Source organism: Vespa crabro, chromosome 18 (genome assembly GCF_910589235.1).
Source record: "Vespa crabro chromosome 18, iyVesCrab1.2, whole genome shotgun sequence".
Lineage (NCBI taxonomy): Eukaryota > Metazoa > Arthropoda > Insecta > Hymenoptera > Vespidae > Vespa > Vespa crabro.
In genome coordinates, this window is record NC_060972.1 from 648,121 (window position 1) to 667,666 (window position 19,546).

Genomic DNA, 19,546 nt, shown 5'->3' on the forward strand with positions numbered 1-19,546 from the left:
TCTCTCTCTCTCTATCGATAGCTTCTTCTTTATGTACATACGTATATATCACATATGTATGACACGTACATGTATGTGCTGTGTCTATCTGTCTGTCTGTGTTCTGTCCTGCGTGTGTCTCTCTATGTATGTAAAAAAGAAAGAGGAGTAAAATTCGAGACGAGGGAGGGTAATATATCCTACCACGTTGTCATCGGGTGTCGTGAAAATCGACGTCTCCGGGAGTTATACCCTTATAAACACGTATCGTTTAGATACGTTTATATATATATATACATGTCTATGTACACGCGTGTATTTATACGATAAGTAAACGCAGGAGTGAATTGACTCAAACGCAAAATTGTTTTGCGTATGAGCACCGACCGTTATCGTCGAGAACGTCTTTCCGAGCCAACCCTGGACTGTTTATGATCGTGCGATTATATTTCGACTCTACTTTCAAGGTTACATTCGTCGTTGAAGTTCGACGGTGGCCGGTCGGCGTCGTCGTTAACGACGACGCCGACGACACCGACATTGACGAGCGTGTGCACGTTCTTCGTTGCATTCGTTCGTTCCTTGAACTTTCCTGGAATTCAAGCGAAGCGCGATGCAACGAGCCACGTTATCCGGTTATGAAACTTCTAAAAGGAAAAGGAGGAGGTGGTGGTGGTGGTGGTGATGGTGGTGGCGGCGGTGGCGAAGGAGGAGGAGGAGAAGTATTATTCGCTTGGAAAAGTCTTTGCTTTGATGAAACTCGTTCGTTCGCATTTTCTATCCCCTCTCTCTCTCTCTCTCTCTCTCTCTCTCTCTCTCTCTCTATCTCTATCTCATACAAACACACACACACACTTTCTCTCATTCATGAGAATTAATTTTACTATTACGTATGTGGATAAAAAAAAAATATAAAGAAAAAGAACAAGCAAAAGAAAAATACTTGGAGATTATTAGTTATTAATTAGTTCGATTAATTATAGGTCTTTCTCTTCTTTTTTCTTTCTTTTTTTTATTTATCTTTTTTTTCTCTTCCTTATCAATTCTACGAATTTCTTAGAGAATTATTTCTCTGTTGTGCGTGAGTTTCGATTAAAAAAATAAGAAAAAAAAAGAAAGATAGAAAAGGATAGAAGAAAAAGAAAAAGAAATAAAATAGGAAGGAGAGAGAGAGAGAGAGCGAGAGAGTGAGGAGGGCAGGAGGGAGGGAGAGGGGAACTCCATAGAAAAAGGATAAAGAGAGAGCGAGAGGAAATTCTCTAAGCGCGTCGAACGCAGAGAGTTAGAGTTGTTGCGAGGTTCGCTTCGAGGATTGCAACATGTGGAAAACTACTCGTAATTATTGCGGTTCAACCTTCGGGCAAGTTCGCAACACTGTCACTGGCGGAACCGAAGGAGAACGAACGATCGTTGCGATATGTAGTTATAAAGTTTCGTTTCTCAAAGTCGAACTCACTCGATTAGTCACATACAAACTGACTTGTGTATTTTTAAGTGTTTCATGCATGTGTACGGTGCGTATGGATATACGTGTACATATATATGTGTAGGTGTCTGTCTGTTATGTGTATATTCGGACATAAATGGAAATTGATAATTGTTTTTCATCGAATTTGCCATAACGAATTCATGTTCTCTCTATCTTTCTCTTTTTTTTAATTCTGTCGTCATCATCGTCATCATCGTCATCATCGTCATTATCATTGTCATTTAACATGCGTTATAGGATAGAATTGAACATCCGGTAGATGCTCAGCCATGATTCAGCGATTGGGGATCGATCGATCGATCGATGCTACTACTACTACTACAAGAGTACTACTACTACTGGCTACTACTACTACTATTTTGATATTCCATTGGCGTTGTTATATACTACTACTCGAGAACCAACGCGCGGCGTAGGTTCGAAACTTACAATATTCTCTCGTATTCCTCTATTCTTGGTAAAAGTCGAACGAGAAATAGTAGAGAAGAAGACGACGATGCGGGTATGATCCGTCGATCGTTCTTCGTGCCGTGCTAAGAAACTCGTCTACCGCTTTTCGAACGTGTCTAGAATGGAATATTCAATTGGATAATAAGCTAGTCACGATCGTCCGAGGCGATATCAAATATTATTCGCATTTGAAATCGTTCGGTGGTCTCACTCATTCGTTTTTGTGTTACGTGGAAAGTTATATATATATGTATATGTAACTATATATATATATATATAACTATATATATATATAGATAGATGGATAGTTGGATAGATTTATCATCGCTTAAATAAGAATTTATAATCAAAAAGATAGATAAGAAGAGAGAGAGAGTGAGAACAATAAGAAATAGAATAACATCGATTGATAATGCACTTGTCACTCGATGGCTCTCGCAATGTCATGGAGATTAGATCGTCTACGTGATTTCGTCTATCTATTATCTATCTATCTATCTATCTATCTATCTATATCTATTTATTTATCTCTTTCTCCCTCTCTCTCTCTCTCTCTCTCTCTCTCTCTCTCTCTCTCTCTCGCCCCCTTTCTTTCTCTTTCTCTTTTTCTTTCGATAAAATCACTTTGCCATCTTCATATAATCTTCTCACGGCTCACGGTCGTTCGCGATTTATCTTTCGAGATCGATCGCGAGGAGACGATCCCGCCGTCGTATGGGAAAGGTCATTCGCTGTTTGCTTTTTTATCGTGGGCTGTTTGCTTTTTCGAGATCGATGCACTTGTCGGGTAGACGCGCAAAGTCATCGAGATTAGATTTCTACGCGGATAGAGTATATATTTTTCTTTTATCTTTCTCTCTCTCTCTTTCTCTCTCTGTTTTTTCTCTCCTTTTTCTTGTTTTGCTTTCTCTCCTTGCGATGCAAAGCTACGAGACAAAAGCTTGAGGTAGTCCAAGTAAAGCTCGAAAAACGTAGTTATAACATTCAATCGTTCATTTGATTCCAATCGCGTACTGGATGTCGTCGTCGATCCAATCGATCTATCAGATTGATCGGCCAAAAATTACATTGAATGAGTGTTCACCTATAATTAAAATTATGATCATCAAATTTATATATCTTCTTACTTTTTATGCATTTTTCTCTTTCTATTTCTCTCTCTTTCCCTCTCTCTCTCTCTCTCTCTCTCTCTCTCTCCCTCTCATATATATATATATATATATAAGTTAATCTAATGGCTGAATGTCGAATGATGAAATAATCGAATCCGATCGCATAAACACGTAAAAACAATATTTTTCTCGCATACATTACTCGTTTTGTGTATGTAAATCACAAACGATAATAACTATGACAAAATATCGAAATATGACAAAAACTATTTTTTTTGTATAAGAATTGATTTTTTGTTTTTCACGTCAACAGAAACTTTCGTCGTATCCTTTTAACGTAAAAGAAATAGATTCGTAGAAAATTATCGAACTTGAACGATTCTTTTTCAAGCACGTATCATCATTTCCCTCTCTCTTTCTCTCTCTCTCTCTCTCTCTCTCTCTCTCTCTCTTTCACTCTTTCTCTCTCTTTTTTTTTTTTTACTGTTTCCTCCAAAAAAAAAAAAAAAAAAAAAAAGAAAAAAGAAAAAAGAGAAAAAAATTAAGCTGATTTAATCTTCTTTCGTCTAATAAACAGAAGGCCAGATATGTAGAAAATATCCTTGTATTATTTCTCCTTTCCTCGTCCTCAAAACGACGAATCTAACAACTCGGTCGAATATCTACGGAACATCTCTATTTCTATCTCTCTCTCTCTTTCTCTCTCTCTTTCTCTCTCTCTCTTTCTCTTTCTCTCTCTCTCTCTCTCTTTCTCTCTCTCTCTCTCTCTTTCTCTTTCTCTTTCTCTTTAAGCTGCGCGCTCGTGCGCGTTGATACACGTGCGTCGTCACGTACCGTTATTATAACGTTGTTTTCTCTCTACCTACTATCTATCTATCTATCTATCTCTATCTCTCTACTATTCTGTTACGCGAGTTCGCGCGCGCGCGCGCGCGCAAGGCACCCGACGCTCGCTCGAACGCGAGCGCCCATATAAGCGCGCATCGCTTTCAACGAGTGAAACTGACCGCTTCGTCTCGCCATTTCACTGTCACTTTTGTAATACCGTTACGCCCGCTTACGCGGCCGTTACGGCACCAGAGCTTATCCGCATATCGTTTCATAATCGGAACCTACGGAGTAATTCCGTGTGAGCTGCGAAATCTCTCATCGCAGATACTTCGCACATGGCCTCTTCCTTTTTTTTTTGTTTTGTTTTGTTTTTTACTCCCTCCCCCTCTCTCTTTCTCTCTGTCTCTCTCTCTGTTTTTTTTTAAACCCTCTTTTCTCTCTTTTATTTTTTTCTTTATTCTCCCGTCCTCTCTTTCTTTATATATATATATTTACACACACACACACACACACATATATATATAATTCTTTTTGTCTCTCTCTAATTCTTTTTGTTTCTACTGTGTGTCTCTCTGTCTATCTGTGTCCATCTTTGCTTGTTCTTCTTGCAAACGATCGACGAACATAATCGCAGTGCAACTCAGGGGATGATTCACGTTTTATTAAACAATCATGATTTATCGTTTATCGCGGAGACAGATAAATCGTATTTCGCGTGTTGGTCTCGTAGGCGGGAGATTTGAATTTTTCGTCGGTCCTGACGTCCTTCTTTTTTTATTTTCCTTTCCCCCACCTCTCTCTCTTTTTCTTTTCCTTTTTTTTGTTTTAGAGAGTGATAGAGAGAGAGAGAGAGAGAAGGGAAGAAAAAGCAAGTGTTCGACGTTACGACGATGGCCCAGTTTTTCTCCTCCACTTCGTAGAAAAGGAAAGAGAGGGAAAGAGAGAAGGAGAAAGAGAATTTATCGCAGTCGGTCAGGATGTCGCTCGTCAGCTGACCGCCGCATGCGTCGCAAGTGTTCGTGTGCGTGCATATGCGTGTCTCTCCTTCTCAGGGTTCTTTTCCTCTCTCCCTCCCCCCGGCCCCTCTTTCTCCCTTTCTCTTTCTCTTTCTCTTTCCTTCCCTTCCCTTTCCTTTCCGTCCTTCTTCCGCTTCTTCCTGAATCGACTGGCCGGTGCAACGGGCGTAAACTAGCTTTGCAACCTGTTTCGATTCTTGTTTTAAACGATCCGTTCTCGACATTTCTCTCTCTCTCTCTCTCTCTCTCTCTCTCTCCTACCTTACCAATCCTACCATTTCCTTCCTCCCCCTCCTTTATCACCCCTTTTCTCTCTTCGTCGGTATCATATAGATTTAAATTGATCTCTAAAACGATCTTGCATCGTTACAAATTAGAGAAATTGAACGATCGGTGATGTCAAATGTCGCGTATCGGTTTATTTTCAACGACGATTAGAAATTAAAATAAATTAGAAATACGAGAAATTAATTGGAGGGAAGTGAATATATATATATATATATATATATATATATATATGTATATATATATATAAAACTATCTATCGCGTTCTAATCCATTCTGTAAAAGATTATTAATGAGTCAAAACTATAAATGGTTTGTAAATTATCCGAGAATAATCTTTGCATTTATAACGGGTGACGTGTATATTCTATAGATATACATACATATATATATATATATATATATATATATATATATATATATATATATAAATTGGGTATGCGTATCTATTCGTAAGAATGTTTTAACGAGATGCTAAATAAGTAAGCAAAAGGAAGCTTCTCGTACACCGTTCTATATTTCGTAATCGAGAATACGGATGTGACGATTATACGAATGTCTCGATTATCAGCTTTTCTCCCGGACGACAAATACTCGTGCATTATCTTAGATAGACAAGTACGAAGGCACGCGAGGCTTCGTCATCCAGCTGCTTGTCCAATCACTTTTTCTCTCTCTCTCTCTCTCTCTCTCTCTCTCTCTCTCTCTCTCGCTCGTTCTCCCTACTTTCATTGGAAAAAAGAAATGAAAATAAAATTTGATTACATTGTTATCTATTCGTGGCTTATCTTTCGAGTAATCTCTCTCTCTCTCTCTCTCTCGTGAGTGTTTCTTACAATAGATGGGTTTTGTTCAATTTCAATCAAGGACGTTAAATCAACGAGATGAGAGCAATATATATTTATATATATATATATATATATATATATATATATATAATATGAGAAGGGTTGGAATTCTATAATATGTATGTATGTATGTATATATACTCAAGGGCAGCAGCTGCATTCGCGCGAAAGTATACATCCTTTTTTCTCCCTTCCCTCCATCCCTTGTACCACTACCTCAAGCCCCATCTTCTTCCCGGGCTCTCCTTCCACCCCTCTCTTGTATTTTGCATTCTGTTAATACTAACCGAACACAACCATTTTGTTGCACGCCATCAAGTTACTCACCGTCGTACGATGCACGCGAACGTTAAAGCTCTCCTCTCTCTTTTTCTTTCTTTTTTCGTTCTTCGTACATTTTTTCTTTTTTCCTTTTTTTGTTCTTCTTTCTTCCTTCCTTCCTCTTTCACTCTTTTCGTCGCGTGCAACAAATACGATAAGTCTTTTCTACTTTCTTACCAAGCTGAATTATCGAATACGTCGATGATGATAATGACAACGAGAGGAATATGTCGCGTTCGCTATACATTCGTGCGTGCAAAACTCTTCTTTTTCTTTTTTTTTCTCTTTTACTTTTTTCTTTTTTTTTTCTTTTTTTTCTTTTTTTTTGTACGTTTGTATGCATATATATGTAATTCATGGCAATGTGGTTTTAAAAAGGATCCGATTGAAAAATAAATGTTCTTTGGTTGGTATTCGACTCGTTTACGATATCGTTATCAATTTTTGTCTGGGCGCATTGCATTTATATTTTATATTTCGTTACACGTAGATATATATGTATATGATACGTATATGTATATATATTTGTATATATATTCGATATGTATATGTATATGTGTATATATATGTATGTATTTGTACTTATTAAATCGGTATAATGGTTGAGTTTATTAATATAAAATTCTTTTACAAAAGAGAGAGAGAGAGAGAGAGAGAGAGAGAGAGAGAGAGAGAGAGAGAGAGAGAGAGAGAGAGAGAGAGAGAGAGAGAGAAGAAAAAGGAAGAAAAAAGAAAGTATCGAAAATCGATAAAATATTGAATTAACGTAGTCCAGTTGAACAGAAAATATCAAGATTAATTTTACTTAGTAAGATATTAACAAAATTAAAAACAAAAATATATTATAAGCTGGTTTTATGCGTTTACCTTATCTTATTATATATGCAATATTCTTATACCTTTTAAATCTATGTACTAATGGAGTTTTTGTGTGCTTTACAAAAATAAAAAAAATAAAAAAAAGAAATTCGAATGTTTAAAAAAAATTGAATTAATATACAACATTAATATTAATATTAATATTATGTTGTAAGATATTAACAAATTTTAAAATGAACTAATATTAGCACGTATAAATGTTCTCTCTCTCTCTCTCTCTCTCTCTCTCTCTCTCTCTCTCTCTTTGTGTGTGTGTGTGTGTGTTTGTGTCTGTGTATTTTTCTATCTCTTTCATTTTCCATCGTAACCCACATTTGGAAAGCGGATCTCCTCCTCTTTTCTCTTACAAACATCGAACACGTCGACATATAAAAGTATAATACGCGAAGCTTACGGTGTTGGTCGTCGCATTAACATACACCGCCATGTAATAAGAAACGCAAATCGCGATCAGATCGCTTATGCGATGCCCTTCCTCTCAGTCTCCACTGATCTCTCTCTCTCTCTCTTTCTCTCTCTCTATCTCTTTCTCTTTTTCGTTATCTCTCTCTCTTTCTCTCTCTCTCTCTCTCTCTCTCTTTCTCTTTATCTATTTCTCTTTTTCTCTTTATCTTTCTTTCTCTTTTTCTCTTTATCTCTTTCTCTTTTTCTCTTTATCTCTCTTTCTTTCTCTTTTTTTTCTTTATCTTACTTTTTCGCACTCTTATTCTCACTCTTACTATTATAAACTCGTCGTCACATTTCCTATAGTATAATGTAACGCATATTTATCTTTACATTTGCACGTTCCTCTCTATATATGTATATGTATATGTGCGCATGCTTTTTCGCGGTAAATTTAAATAAGGAAGAGAGACAGAAATCGTTTGGATAAATCGCGAACGAGACGGTAGATCGCCGAGCTCCGTCTCCGTGATTAATTTCGACGTTGATTTCGATCTTTCGTAAGAACCGGTCTCTCGATATAGTACCAACTCGCTCTCGATAAAATATATTTTATATATATATATATATATATATATATATACACACATATATACATATAAAAGTATATATATATATCCTTTACACGTTTAGATTTCACTCATAGATTTCACATTTTTATTTTTATGCAACGGGCAGCGTTCTCACGCGTGTACACGCTCGTTAATAACTTTTCTTAACACGTTCTCTCTCTCTCTCTCTCTCTCTCTCTCTATCCATCTATCTCTTTCTCTCTCTCTCTCTGTCTCTCTCTCTCTCTCTATCTATCTATCTATATGTTTCATATAATAGAAGAAAATGAAAACGTCGTCGTTAAGAGAAATTACTTGTTTCTCGTGTTCCAACTTCCTCCGAGAAGATGTACCTCGGTGATTATCTCGAAATTCGAGGAGCCCACATGGACGAGCACGTTTTGTGGTTTCGATGTACTCTCTAATCAATCGATCGATAGATCTATCCATCTAACGAAGGGAACGACTATTGGAAATTAGTCAACCAGAAGCTTCTCTCTCTCTCTCTCTCTCTCTCTAATTCTTTTCAATGATTACATATATTTCTTTTTTTTTCATTTCCGGTTTCTCATTTTCTCCTTTCCCCCTCTACTACTCATTCTTCCTCAATTTCTTCTTCTTCGTCTCTTGACCATATTGACCATATTCCCTAATCGTTTTCTTGGTGTGCTTTGAAATAGGATATCGCGCATGCCATAAGGTCGCAGTCCTTTTTTTCGTTCTTCAATCTTAAAATTTTCCTTCGAAACGTAATAACTACTACTTTTCTCTGTCGAAATATCTCCAGGGTCTCTCTTTGAAAAACGTATATTTTGTTTGTGCATGTGCATGCATGCATGCATGTGCGTGCATGTGTGTGTGATAGAGAGAGAGAGAGAGAGAGAGAAAGAGAGAAAGATGGGATCTTCTTTTCGGTCGTCACGCTCGATCACTACTCGAACATATACCCCATGATCCTTACGATTTTCACGGGTCGCAGGTAAATGCCGCTTTGCCGTGCAGGCTAATGATTTACGAGAACCATCTGAGAAGGATCCATCCATCCATCCATCCATTCGTCCATTCGTCCATTCGTTCGTTCGTCCGTCCGTTTGTTCGTTCTCTCTTCCACTCCTCCCTTCTCCTTTTCACTCACCTTCTCCTTCACGTTTGCTACTAACCCTCTTTATACCTTCTTGTCGGGGAATTTCTTTGAAGCAGATACGTCATTAACGTTTCGTTTTAAGTCTAATCATCACGATTTCGGTGATATTTTTTATTTTCTTTTTTTTTGTTTTTCTTTCTCTCTCTTTCTCTCTCTCTCTCTCTTTCTTCTCCCTTCCCCCTCTCTCTTTCCTGTTTATTCTATTCTATTTATTTATTTATTTATTTGTATTCTTTTCCTGATTGACTCGTCGAATTATTGAAAATTGCCCTATCATGGGGGTATTTAATTTCGTTGAGTACGTCCTTTGAAAAATGTTACATTTTAAAAAGCAACGAAGGTTTAATCGTCGCGAATAAATGTATCTCATTTAAATTAAAATCTTAGGATTTGTTGTATCGATTATAAATCGAATTCACATGTTCACACATGTGAAATAATTTTATTTAGATTAGAATCTTATCGTATAAATTATAGAACGTATATTTTATCGTTTATTAATTTTATCTACACACGCACGCACGCACACACACACACACACACACACACACACACACACACACACACACGCATATGTCCATTTACGTAAGCAAATCGACGTTCATACGTATTTTTACGTAATTATTTATACGTAAACAATTTTTTTGTTAGACAATTTTATCTATTTTTCTACATCAAAATGTTCTTTCGTACGTAGTTGAATTATTACTTCGTAATTTTATTATTATTCTACGAGCAAGAGAGAGAGAAAGAGAGAGAGAGAGAAAGAGAGAGAGACAACGGGCGCGGGAGTGAATTAGTATTCTGTTTAAATGCAAGTAGGAGGTATGTATCGTACATACCTAAGTTCAAGTAGAATTTAGAAAAGAGACAAAGAGATAAGAAGAAATGGAAGAAAAAAAAAAGAAACCAAAAGAAAAGAAAAGAAAAGATAGAATAGTTGGAAGGAAATGTTTCGAGATAATGTTACGTGGGTGAGAGGGATGAGTGGAGGACGGAGGGGGAGGGGGAGGGGTTTAACGAAAAAGGTGTGTTAAGGTTTTACGTCTCCAATTGAAAACGGAAATACATATGTATCTATGTGTATACGGTATGACAAAGTTTAGAAACGACCATGAAAGAAGAGAAGAGAAAAAAAAGAGGTAGAAGAGAAGAAGAAGCAGTAGTAGTAGTAGTAGTAGAATTGTCGTCGTCGTATTCGTATTCGTCCGTTCGATCTATTTGAAAGTTTCTCACGTTCGCGTGGCAAATGACAATTCCATGTTTCACGGACATGAAGCGCGCGAGGTTCATGGAAGTTAACGAGGAAATGAACGACCCAGCAAGAAATCGTTTATCCTTCGTATTCACTCGTCGCCTAGAATAAGAGGATAAGTTCTTGTACGGGACACCTTCCTCTTCCTTTTTATCCTCCCCCTCCCCCTCCCCCTATTACACCCGTCCATTGCACTGCACTCCATTCCGCGTGTCCCCCCTTTCTCTCTTTCTGCCCCTTATCCTCGACTTTTTCGCGCTACGTCTTCCTTCTTTCTTTTCTTCTTTTTTCTTCTTTTTTCCTTTGCCACCATGTAGAATTGCCTTTCTCGCGTAGGAGGTAAAGACGTCTGCGTGAGAGTTGTCGTTGCATCCGGGATGAGTGCAACGATTTACGTTTTCGACTTTCTCTTGGTTCTCATGAAGAAAAGGGGATGGGCTTAAACTTGATGAGCATAAATATTGAGAGAAAGAGAGAGAGAGAGAGAGAAAAAGGGAAAGATAGAGAGAGATACATGGATAGTTTATTAAACGTTTAAGTACGAGTAGGGTATATCAGACACATATATATATTATATATGTAAAATACGAATTCATCTCAACACGTAGAAGAGAGTGAGAGAGAGAGAGAGAGAGAGAGAGAGAGAGAGATGTATGGATAGTTTATTAAACGCTTAATGAGTAGGATCTTATATATCAGATATGTATATATGATACAAACTCTCTCTTTCTCTCTCTCTTTTCTAACGTTAGATTTATGATACACGTCATTTAGACGGATTTGAAATTTCATCCTTAAAATTTTCTCGAGGAATCATTCTGTATTATTCTTAAGGAATACATCTTGACTTTGATTGATGTTATGATATCAATACATATTCTAATTTATTTTCGACCTTCTAATCTGTATATAGTATAATATATCAATAAATAAATAAATAAATAAATATATATATATATATATATATATATATATAAGTAAATATAATGTATAATATTTATAATATTTATATTTATAATATAATATATATATATATATATACATATATTTATTTATTTATTTAACGAATTTAATAAATATTTCAAATTTACGCGAGATAAATTAAAAACAGAAGAAACGATTTAAAATTCGTTTTACTGGTGATAAATATTATATTTATTTGTCGTAACGAAAACAAGATCTTTGTTCAACGTGAAATGATTTATAAAACGGATAGTTAGAAAAACAAATATATAAAACACATGTACGATTTATACGAGAAATATATATGTAGTGATATATAATGATTATAATTATCATCATTACCATCATCATCATCATCATCATCATCATTATTATTATTAACAACAATAACAATAACAATAAAAAAAAAAAAAAAAAAAAACTACAAGGAAAAGCGTGCGGTGCACGAGATCGATTCAAGCGCGGAATTCACGAAGGCCAGTGAGTGTGGCCAAAGCGAGTTTAGATGCGACGGAGCGCGTATACGAGCTCGACCTTAGTCTCTTGATACTTCCGTCAGCTAAGACGGCTAATCGTGCATAACAACGCGCGATGAAGGAGGTGAAGGAGGAGGTGAAGGAGGAGGTGGAGGAGGTTGCTTCTAGAAGAGAGATCTCGTTCAACTAGTAGGAGCGTCCTCGAGATTTAGCGCGTACGGAAAATAAACGAGCGAGCGTGCTAGTAATAGTTCGCTGTTGAGTAGTTCCTAGTTGTAGTTATAGTTGTTGTCGTCGTGTATTGTTATTGTTGTTGTGTTTTCGTTGTTGCACGTCGAGGAATATATCTCATGAATATCCCGTTATGTTGTAAGATTCTGTCGACGTGCGTTTCGTATCGACCGGTTACCGGAAAATCTTTCCCACGGAACGGTATTCACGTTATACAGCATTTTCTTTTTTCTTTTTTTTTTTTTCCTTTCTTTTATTTATTTACTTATTTTTTAAATTGTCTATAGTGTTAGAGTTGAAACAAATCATTCGAATTATCCTTTTTTGCTATTATATATAATATTTGTGCACACTTATATGTGTATATATAAATGTGTGTATGTGTGTGTGTTTGTATGTATGTATGATGCATTTAATGCATTAATATATGCATAATATATTCAATAGATACATACAATATAATACACGCATGTAATGCATTTCAATAAAAATCCTACAATATACTGGTATACGTGCGATACATCTTAATGGAGACTTACGATACATTACACATATGTAATTTGATTCAATACAAACATAATATATATACATATATACATATATATATGTGTATTATACACATATAATGATTTTCAATAGAAACGTTATATGATATTACTACATACATACATATATATATATATATATACATACATACATACATACATACATACATACGTAAGAAAGAGAGAAGAGAGCAACGGAGGGACTAAGGTTCTCTCTTAACAGCTCTCTTACGTACTTTCGAGTCTCGACCCAATTGCTAAGCAAAGCTAATACTTTTGCCTCTGAATATGCATTACGCGCGTGCTCGAACAATGAGCAGGCTTACCGCGCGCTCGCGCGTGCTATCGGCAAAGGATCGCCGTAATTGCATCGACGGTCCTTCGCGTCGCGTAGCGTCGCTTTTTGCGCAATGCCTTGTTTAAAGGTTTACAGAGAAGCCTTCGTAAAATATCAACGGATGAGGAGAGACTATATCGAAAGCTTGTTAAGAGTAACATGAAACGATCCGTAGTATGTACCTTGCTAAAATCGAACGAGTTTTTATTTATGTTGGAGGATTGGTCGAGCTGAGAATAATTATTGCATTATTTTCATCTTTTTTGCGCGTTTGAAAGCACGCGAGCGAGCGAGCGAGAGAGAGAGAGAGAGAGAGAGAGAGAGAGAGAGAGAGAGAGAGAGAGAGAGAGAGAGAGAGAATTGCTGTTTCGTTTATTCTTTTTTTTTGACCAATCTCTGTTTTCATGTATACTACGAGATATAATAATCATTTAATCACATTTGTTATATTTTTCTATGTTACAGACAAAAAAGAACAATCCGAATCACATAAAACGGCCGATGAACGCGTTCATGGTCTGGTCACAGATCGAACGCAGGAAGATATGCGAGGTCCAACCGGATATGCACAATGCCGAAATCAGTAAACGACTTGGTAGACGTTGGAAAACATTGGACGAGGCTGAGAGGAGACCTTTCATCGAGGAGGCTGAGAGATTAAGGCAATTACACATGATGGAATATCCGGATTACAAGTACCGACCACGGAAAAAGACAACGAAACCAGCGCCGGCGCCAAAAACTAAAGAATCCGCCGGTAAGAAACCGAGGAAATCGTCAACCTCCTCAAATTCCTCATCTTCCTCTTCCTCGTCTATTGGCGGTTCCACGCCATTATCACATTCGAAATCGCGGAACGACACAAACAACAACACGCAGACACCATCGTTGAAGAGGTTGCAGGCTCAACCGAGCACGAAGCCAGTTTCAAGGTTGAAGGTCAGATTGGCCCTTAACAAGAGGCCTCTCGACTATACACCAGCTCCACCGATCGTCACGGCTAAAGTACCAAGCAGTCCGTCCTGCGACACGCCGGATTCTCCAGAGTCTGCTAGCTTTTACGACGACAATTATCACGATAATGGTCCAGCCGCTGTGGCGGCCGCAGCTGCAGCCGCAGCCGCGATTGTTGGCGGTGGTTCGCATGCCGGTTTACCACCCCCTTTACCATCTACCAGCTCGTTACTTGCCACTAAGATCAAGCAAGAGTCCGCATCGATCATGGATATGGATTACAAGACGACATCGACGACGAATACCGCGACACCGACTACCAGCTATACGAAGGACAGACTTTTATCATCCGTCAGAGGAGCTGAATCATTTTCTACCTCCTCCTCCTCATCATCCTCTTCCTCCTCCTCCTCCTCTTCAAATATCTCCTCATCGTCCTCCTCGTCGCTCTTAAACTCCGACGTCGACAGTCTCGGCAGGAGCACCACCACGGTTAGATCATCCACACCGTGCCATCTCGATCATCATCAACAACAGCAACAACATCCCTTCTCCATCAAAGAGGAACCCTTGGATCCGACTCTCGCCACGGCAACGACGACAATTGGCACGAGTCTTACATCTTCCTCATCCACCTCCTCGACATCCTCTACGAATAGTACCGGATCCATCAAGCTCGAGGAAGTATCAGGAAGTAATCCAAGCCTAGCCGATCTCTATTCTCTTACCGATCTCTTACAAATACAACAGTCCGATTTCAAGCTGGACCTCGACATGGAGACAATTACGACCGATCTTGACACATTCGAAACTGCTAGCTCGAGTAGCGGTTCGCACTTTGAATTTTCTTGCATGCCCGATGTCACGGACATGTTGTCTAATATAGGGGTCAGTAACGAGTGGGTTAGCTTTTGAGTTATCTACGACGATGACGACTACCTCTCGATCAACGCGTCGATCGATTTTCTTACGTCTATTAAAAAAAAGCATATATATTTTATCCCTTATCCGGTTAACCGAAAGCGGACTCGACGATCTCGATTTCTCCAAACTACGAGTCTCCTCGGATCACCTTTCCGAAAAAAGCACATCTATCAACCGCATAGCGCACCACCATCATTAACGTTCTCTCTCTGTCTCTCTCTCTCTCTCTCTTTCTCTTTTTCTTTTTCTGTTATTATCTATTTGTGCCCCGTCATCTTTTACGGTTTAAAGGGACAGGACGATTAAAGCGGCCGACACCAGACGTCATTCTTTTACCAAACATATTTCAACTCGTTCTCATGCTGCTTCGAGGCGTTTCGAAAAGAAGGAAAAGGAGTAAGGTATAGAGGGTGCAGGGTAGTGGGAGGTGGAAGAAGGTGAGAGGGGACAGGGGCAGGGTTGAGGGAGGTAGTATGCCTTAGGGACGACCGGAAACGGCCATCGAGAGAGTATATGTATATAAAGAGGGTCTGGAAAAGAGGCACCAGCTGTGTTCTCCCTTTGCTCTTTCTCTTCTTCCGGTACCCCCTCCGATTTATCCTTCATAGTTATCTCTCTCTCTCTTTCCTTACTTCGTCCATGGAATTCTTCGTACCCTCGTCGTCGTCGACCGAATTTAAACCCACGGTCAGCTGATCGCCAGCTGGTGCGGACTACTCGAATTCCTTCTTTTCATGTCCCTCGGAGAAAATTATCGTGAGATCGAAAACGTGAGAGAGAGAGAGAGAGAAAGAGAGAGAGAGAGAGAGAGAAGGAGAGAGAGAGAAAGAGATCAAGAGAGAAAAAAGAGAGAATGTGTAAACATGAAAAATAAGATTCTCTCTCTCTCTCTCTCTCTCTCTCACACTGTTTCTCTTTCTGGTAAATTAGATTGAACATCCAACATGTAGGTGGTGCTGCTCTTCTTCCTATAACCTTCTCCTCCTTTTTATATACCACCATCCTTATTATTTGTCGACGCGGAAATCACCGAAACTGCCGTCACCAATAACCACAACCAATCAATCAACCATCACCACCACCACCACCACCTCCTCCTCCATCTTTTCCAAGCCGATTCTCACCGTCGTTGGTTACTCTGTTCAACAAGAAAAAAACATACTTGATCCCAAGATGATTAACTTCGACGTATAATGAAAGATTTCAAATCGATATGTTCTTTTGTTCTTATTTTGTATATGTATTTGTAGCATATTAGCAAGTAAGTTAGAACTTTTTTCTTTTTTTTTTTTTTTTCACGATTTATATGATCGCGGATAGAGAAAGAAGTGTGTTATTGTCAGGAGCCAGCCGAGCAGTAAAACGATCCTCGCGACGAGGACGATACGACGATGATGATATTGATAATAATAATGATGATGATGATAATGACAATGACGATGATGATGACGATGGTTATGACGATGACGAAGATGATTACGACGATAATGATAATGATAATTATGATAACGGCGTAGACGACGACGACGACGACGACGACGACGAGGATTCGTGAGCTTTCCTTTTTTACCATGTATTTTTTTTCTTAATGATTTCAAACAGATCTTACGATCATTTCGTTCGTTTTGCTTTTACTTTTACTTTGTCTTTTCTTCTCTTTTTCTTTTGCTCTCTTTTTTCTTCTTTTTTTTTTTTTCTTTTTTCCCTAATACCTCCGCGACGGTCGGAAGAGAGAAAAACAAATGTGTTTACGAGGGAAGGGGAAAGAAAGAAAAAAAAATATATATATATAAATCAAATCGGTCCACTTGTTTCCACGTCTCGCGGTGATGATCGTCGCTCGAACGGCTCGAAACCCCCTTCTGTTGTGTATATCTCTTTTTTTTCTTTTTTTTTTTTTTTAGATATATATATAAATATATATATATATATTTAGTAATATATTAACTCTCTTATACTTAGTGTGTATAAAACGCCAAAACCGAGAGGGAGAACAGGCGATTATATATGTCGCTTAAGACGGACTAAGAAAACTTTATCAAACTTCGTTTTTTCATATACGTTTTCTTCATATTCTTATTATTATTAATATTAATATTAATATTATTATTATTATTATATTATTATTATATTATTATTATATTATTATTATATTATTATATTATATATTATATTATTATTATTATTATTATTTTATTTTATTTTCTTCGAGTTTCCTCTTTTATATAAATGCGTTGAAGCCCGCCGAAGGAGCAGCAATAGAAAGAGAGAGCCAATGATTTTAAAAAAGTATCTTTTTGCGACACGAACGATCTGACTCTCTCTCTCTCTCTCTCTCTCTCTCTCTCTCTCTCTCCTTTTTTATATCTCTATCTCTATCTCTATCTCCATCTCTATCTATATTTCTATCTCTATCTTCATCGTTTCTCAAATGACGAAATGAATGTTCGTTTCTTTTTTTTTTATTTTGTTTTTGTTTGTTTATTTGCATTTTCTCTTTGTTTCATTCTGTTTCTTGAAATTGTTTCGAAAATATGAAAAAGTTTAATACAATGCTATTTCGACGGACTTCCGCGTTCTGCTATCGTTGTTTAATGCTATCATCAATATATTAATGATAACGAACGAGTTAACCTATCAAGATTCTTTTTGTATGAGATATGATAAAGTCGCAAACACAAACACACAGCTTTTTCTTTTTCTTATGTTTTCTTTTTCCGGTGTTTCTTTTTTTTTCTTGTAATCATTACGTCCGATAAAAAGCCTTTTACGATCTCATATCATCTGTGGCTTTGTAATATGTAATATATTTACATATAATGTGTATATTCTCTTTCTCTCTCTTTCTTTGGTGTATATATATATATATATATATATATATATATATATATATATATCGAACAAGAGAGATGATGATATACAAGAATAAAGAGTAAGAGAGAAAGTAATCAAGAGAGAGAGAGAGAGAGAGAGAAAATTAAAACGTTTTGAGTTTTAAATCATACAATTAAATCATAGAATTTCTCATCAATTTCTTTCCATCACGTAAATTTTTACGTTAATTATCTAAGACGACGAGTCATCGAAGCGTGTCTGTGTTAGAAAAGAAAAAGCGCGCTAATCAAAACTTTGATCTCACATTCTTATTAACAATTTTTATGAGATATCGCATTAAGCATTTTCTTCATTTTTTTTTTTTCTTTCGTATAATTATTATTAATCGTTAACGATTATAGATTAATTTTATTTTATACAACGAACACTCATAATGCCAGCGATAGCACTACCATACATTTATTTTATTTTCTTTATTTTCTTTTCATTTCTTTTTCTTTTTCCTCAGGTTTTTTTTTCTTTTCTTTTTCTTTTCTTTTCGTTGATTCCATTTGATCTAATGTTACTCTCTAGCCTTTTCTCGAGTTTCTTTCTTTTTTCTTTTTTTTTTTTGTAATGATAAAGATGATAAGGATTCACATCATATATATATATATATATATATATATATATATATATATATTATATAATTTTAAAAAATATTCATATTGTGTTATTATTATTATTATTACCATTATTATTATTACCATTTTTATTATTATTATTATTACCATTTTTATTATTATTACTATTATTATTATTATTATTATTATTATTATTATTATTATTATTATTATTATTATTATTATTACTATTATCAATGACGGCATTATTAGTTATTACATCATTACTTCGATGATCAATCGAAAGATCAATCTTATCGTTAAATAGATGACGATAAAGGCGCGACGATTATGACGATTAGATGAGTAGATAAAAAAAAAAAATAGAAGAGATAGCGTTCGAATAATTCGCGTATAAGATATAAATTACATTATTACAACGTACGATCAATAATTTTTTTTTACATTTACTACTATTATTACATTTTTCCCAGTATGTATGTATGTCGTGTCTCCTCTGTGTGTTCTCTTGTCGAAATTGAATTAAAGCACCAAAATCGAAAGTTATTTCTTCGATATAATTTCATTAGTAATGAAAGAGAGATAGAGATAGAGACAGCGATGGAGGGAGGGAGGAGGAGAGAAAAGAGAGGGATAGAAAAGCAAAAAAGAAAAAAAATAAAAGAAAAAAAGAAAAAAAGAAGAAAAGAAGAAGAAGAAAGAATTCAACCAAAAGCAAACGTAAAGAAAAGGGAATACAGTGCCTACCATAACTCCGGTCTCGAAACTCTCGTACAAAAATCTCATACAGGGCCAAAATATAAACAAAACAAAAAAAAAAAAGAGGAGGAAAGTATAATAGGAGGATGAATTTTAGATTAAAAAGGAAAAAAAAAAGAAAAGAAAAAGAATAATACGCGATTGTTAAACATCGAAAATGTAAAGTAACGTAAAACGTAACGGGGGGGTTTATTTCTTTTTTTTTTTTTGACTAGGCCATTTGAACGAACGAACGAAAGAAAAAAAAAAGAAACAAACGAACAAAGTAAAAAAAAGAATGGTGTGGAAATAAAAT

At 36.4% G+C, this 19,546-nt stretch overlaps 1 protein-coding gene across 2 annotated transcripts in view; it reads left to right on the top strand.

Moving 5' to 3' along the window:
* LOC124430322 (transcription factor sem-2-like) overlaps window positions 1-18,291 on the top strand; it is a 24,183-nt gene extending 5,892 nt beyond the window's left edge. The window contains exons 1-2 of one of the 2 annotated variants that reach the window (XM_046976692.1): window positions 12,239-12,475; window positions 13,622-18,291. In XM_046976692.1, the coding sequence (XP_046832648.1) occupies window positions 13,658-15,025 (1,368 nt within the window). In that variant the 5' untranslated portion in view covers window positions 12,239-12,475; window positions 13,622-13,657 and the 3' untranslated portion in view covers window positions 15,026-18,291. Of the gene's footprint in view, window positions 1-12,238; window positions 12,476-13,621 lie in introns of those variants that run through there. The other variant, XM_046976691.1, reaches the window with a different exon arrangement.
* Window positions 18,292-19,546: the final 1,255 nt, after the last annotated feature.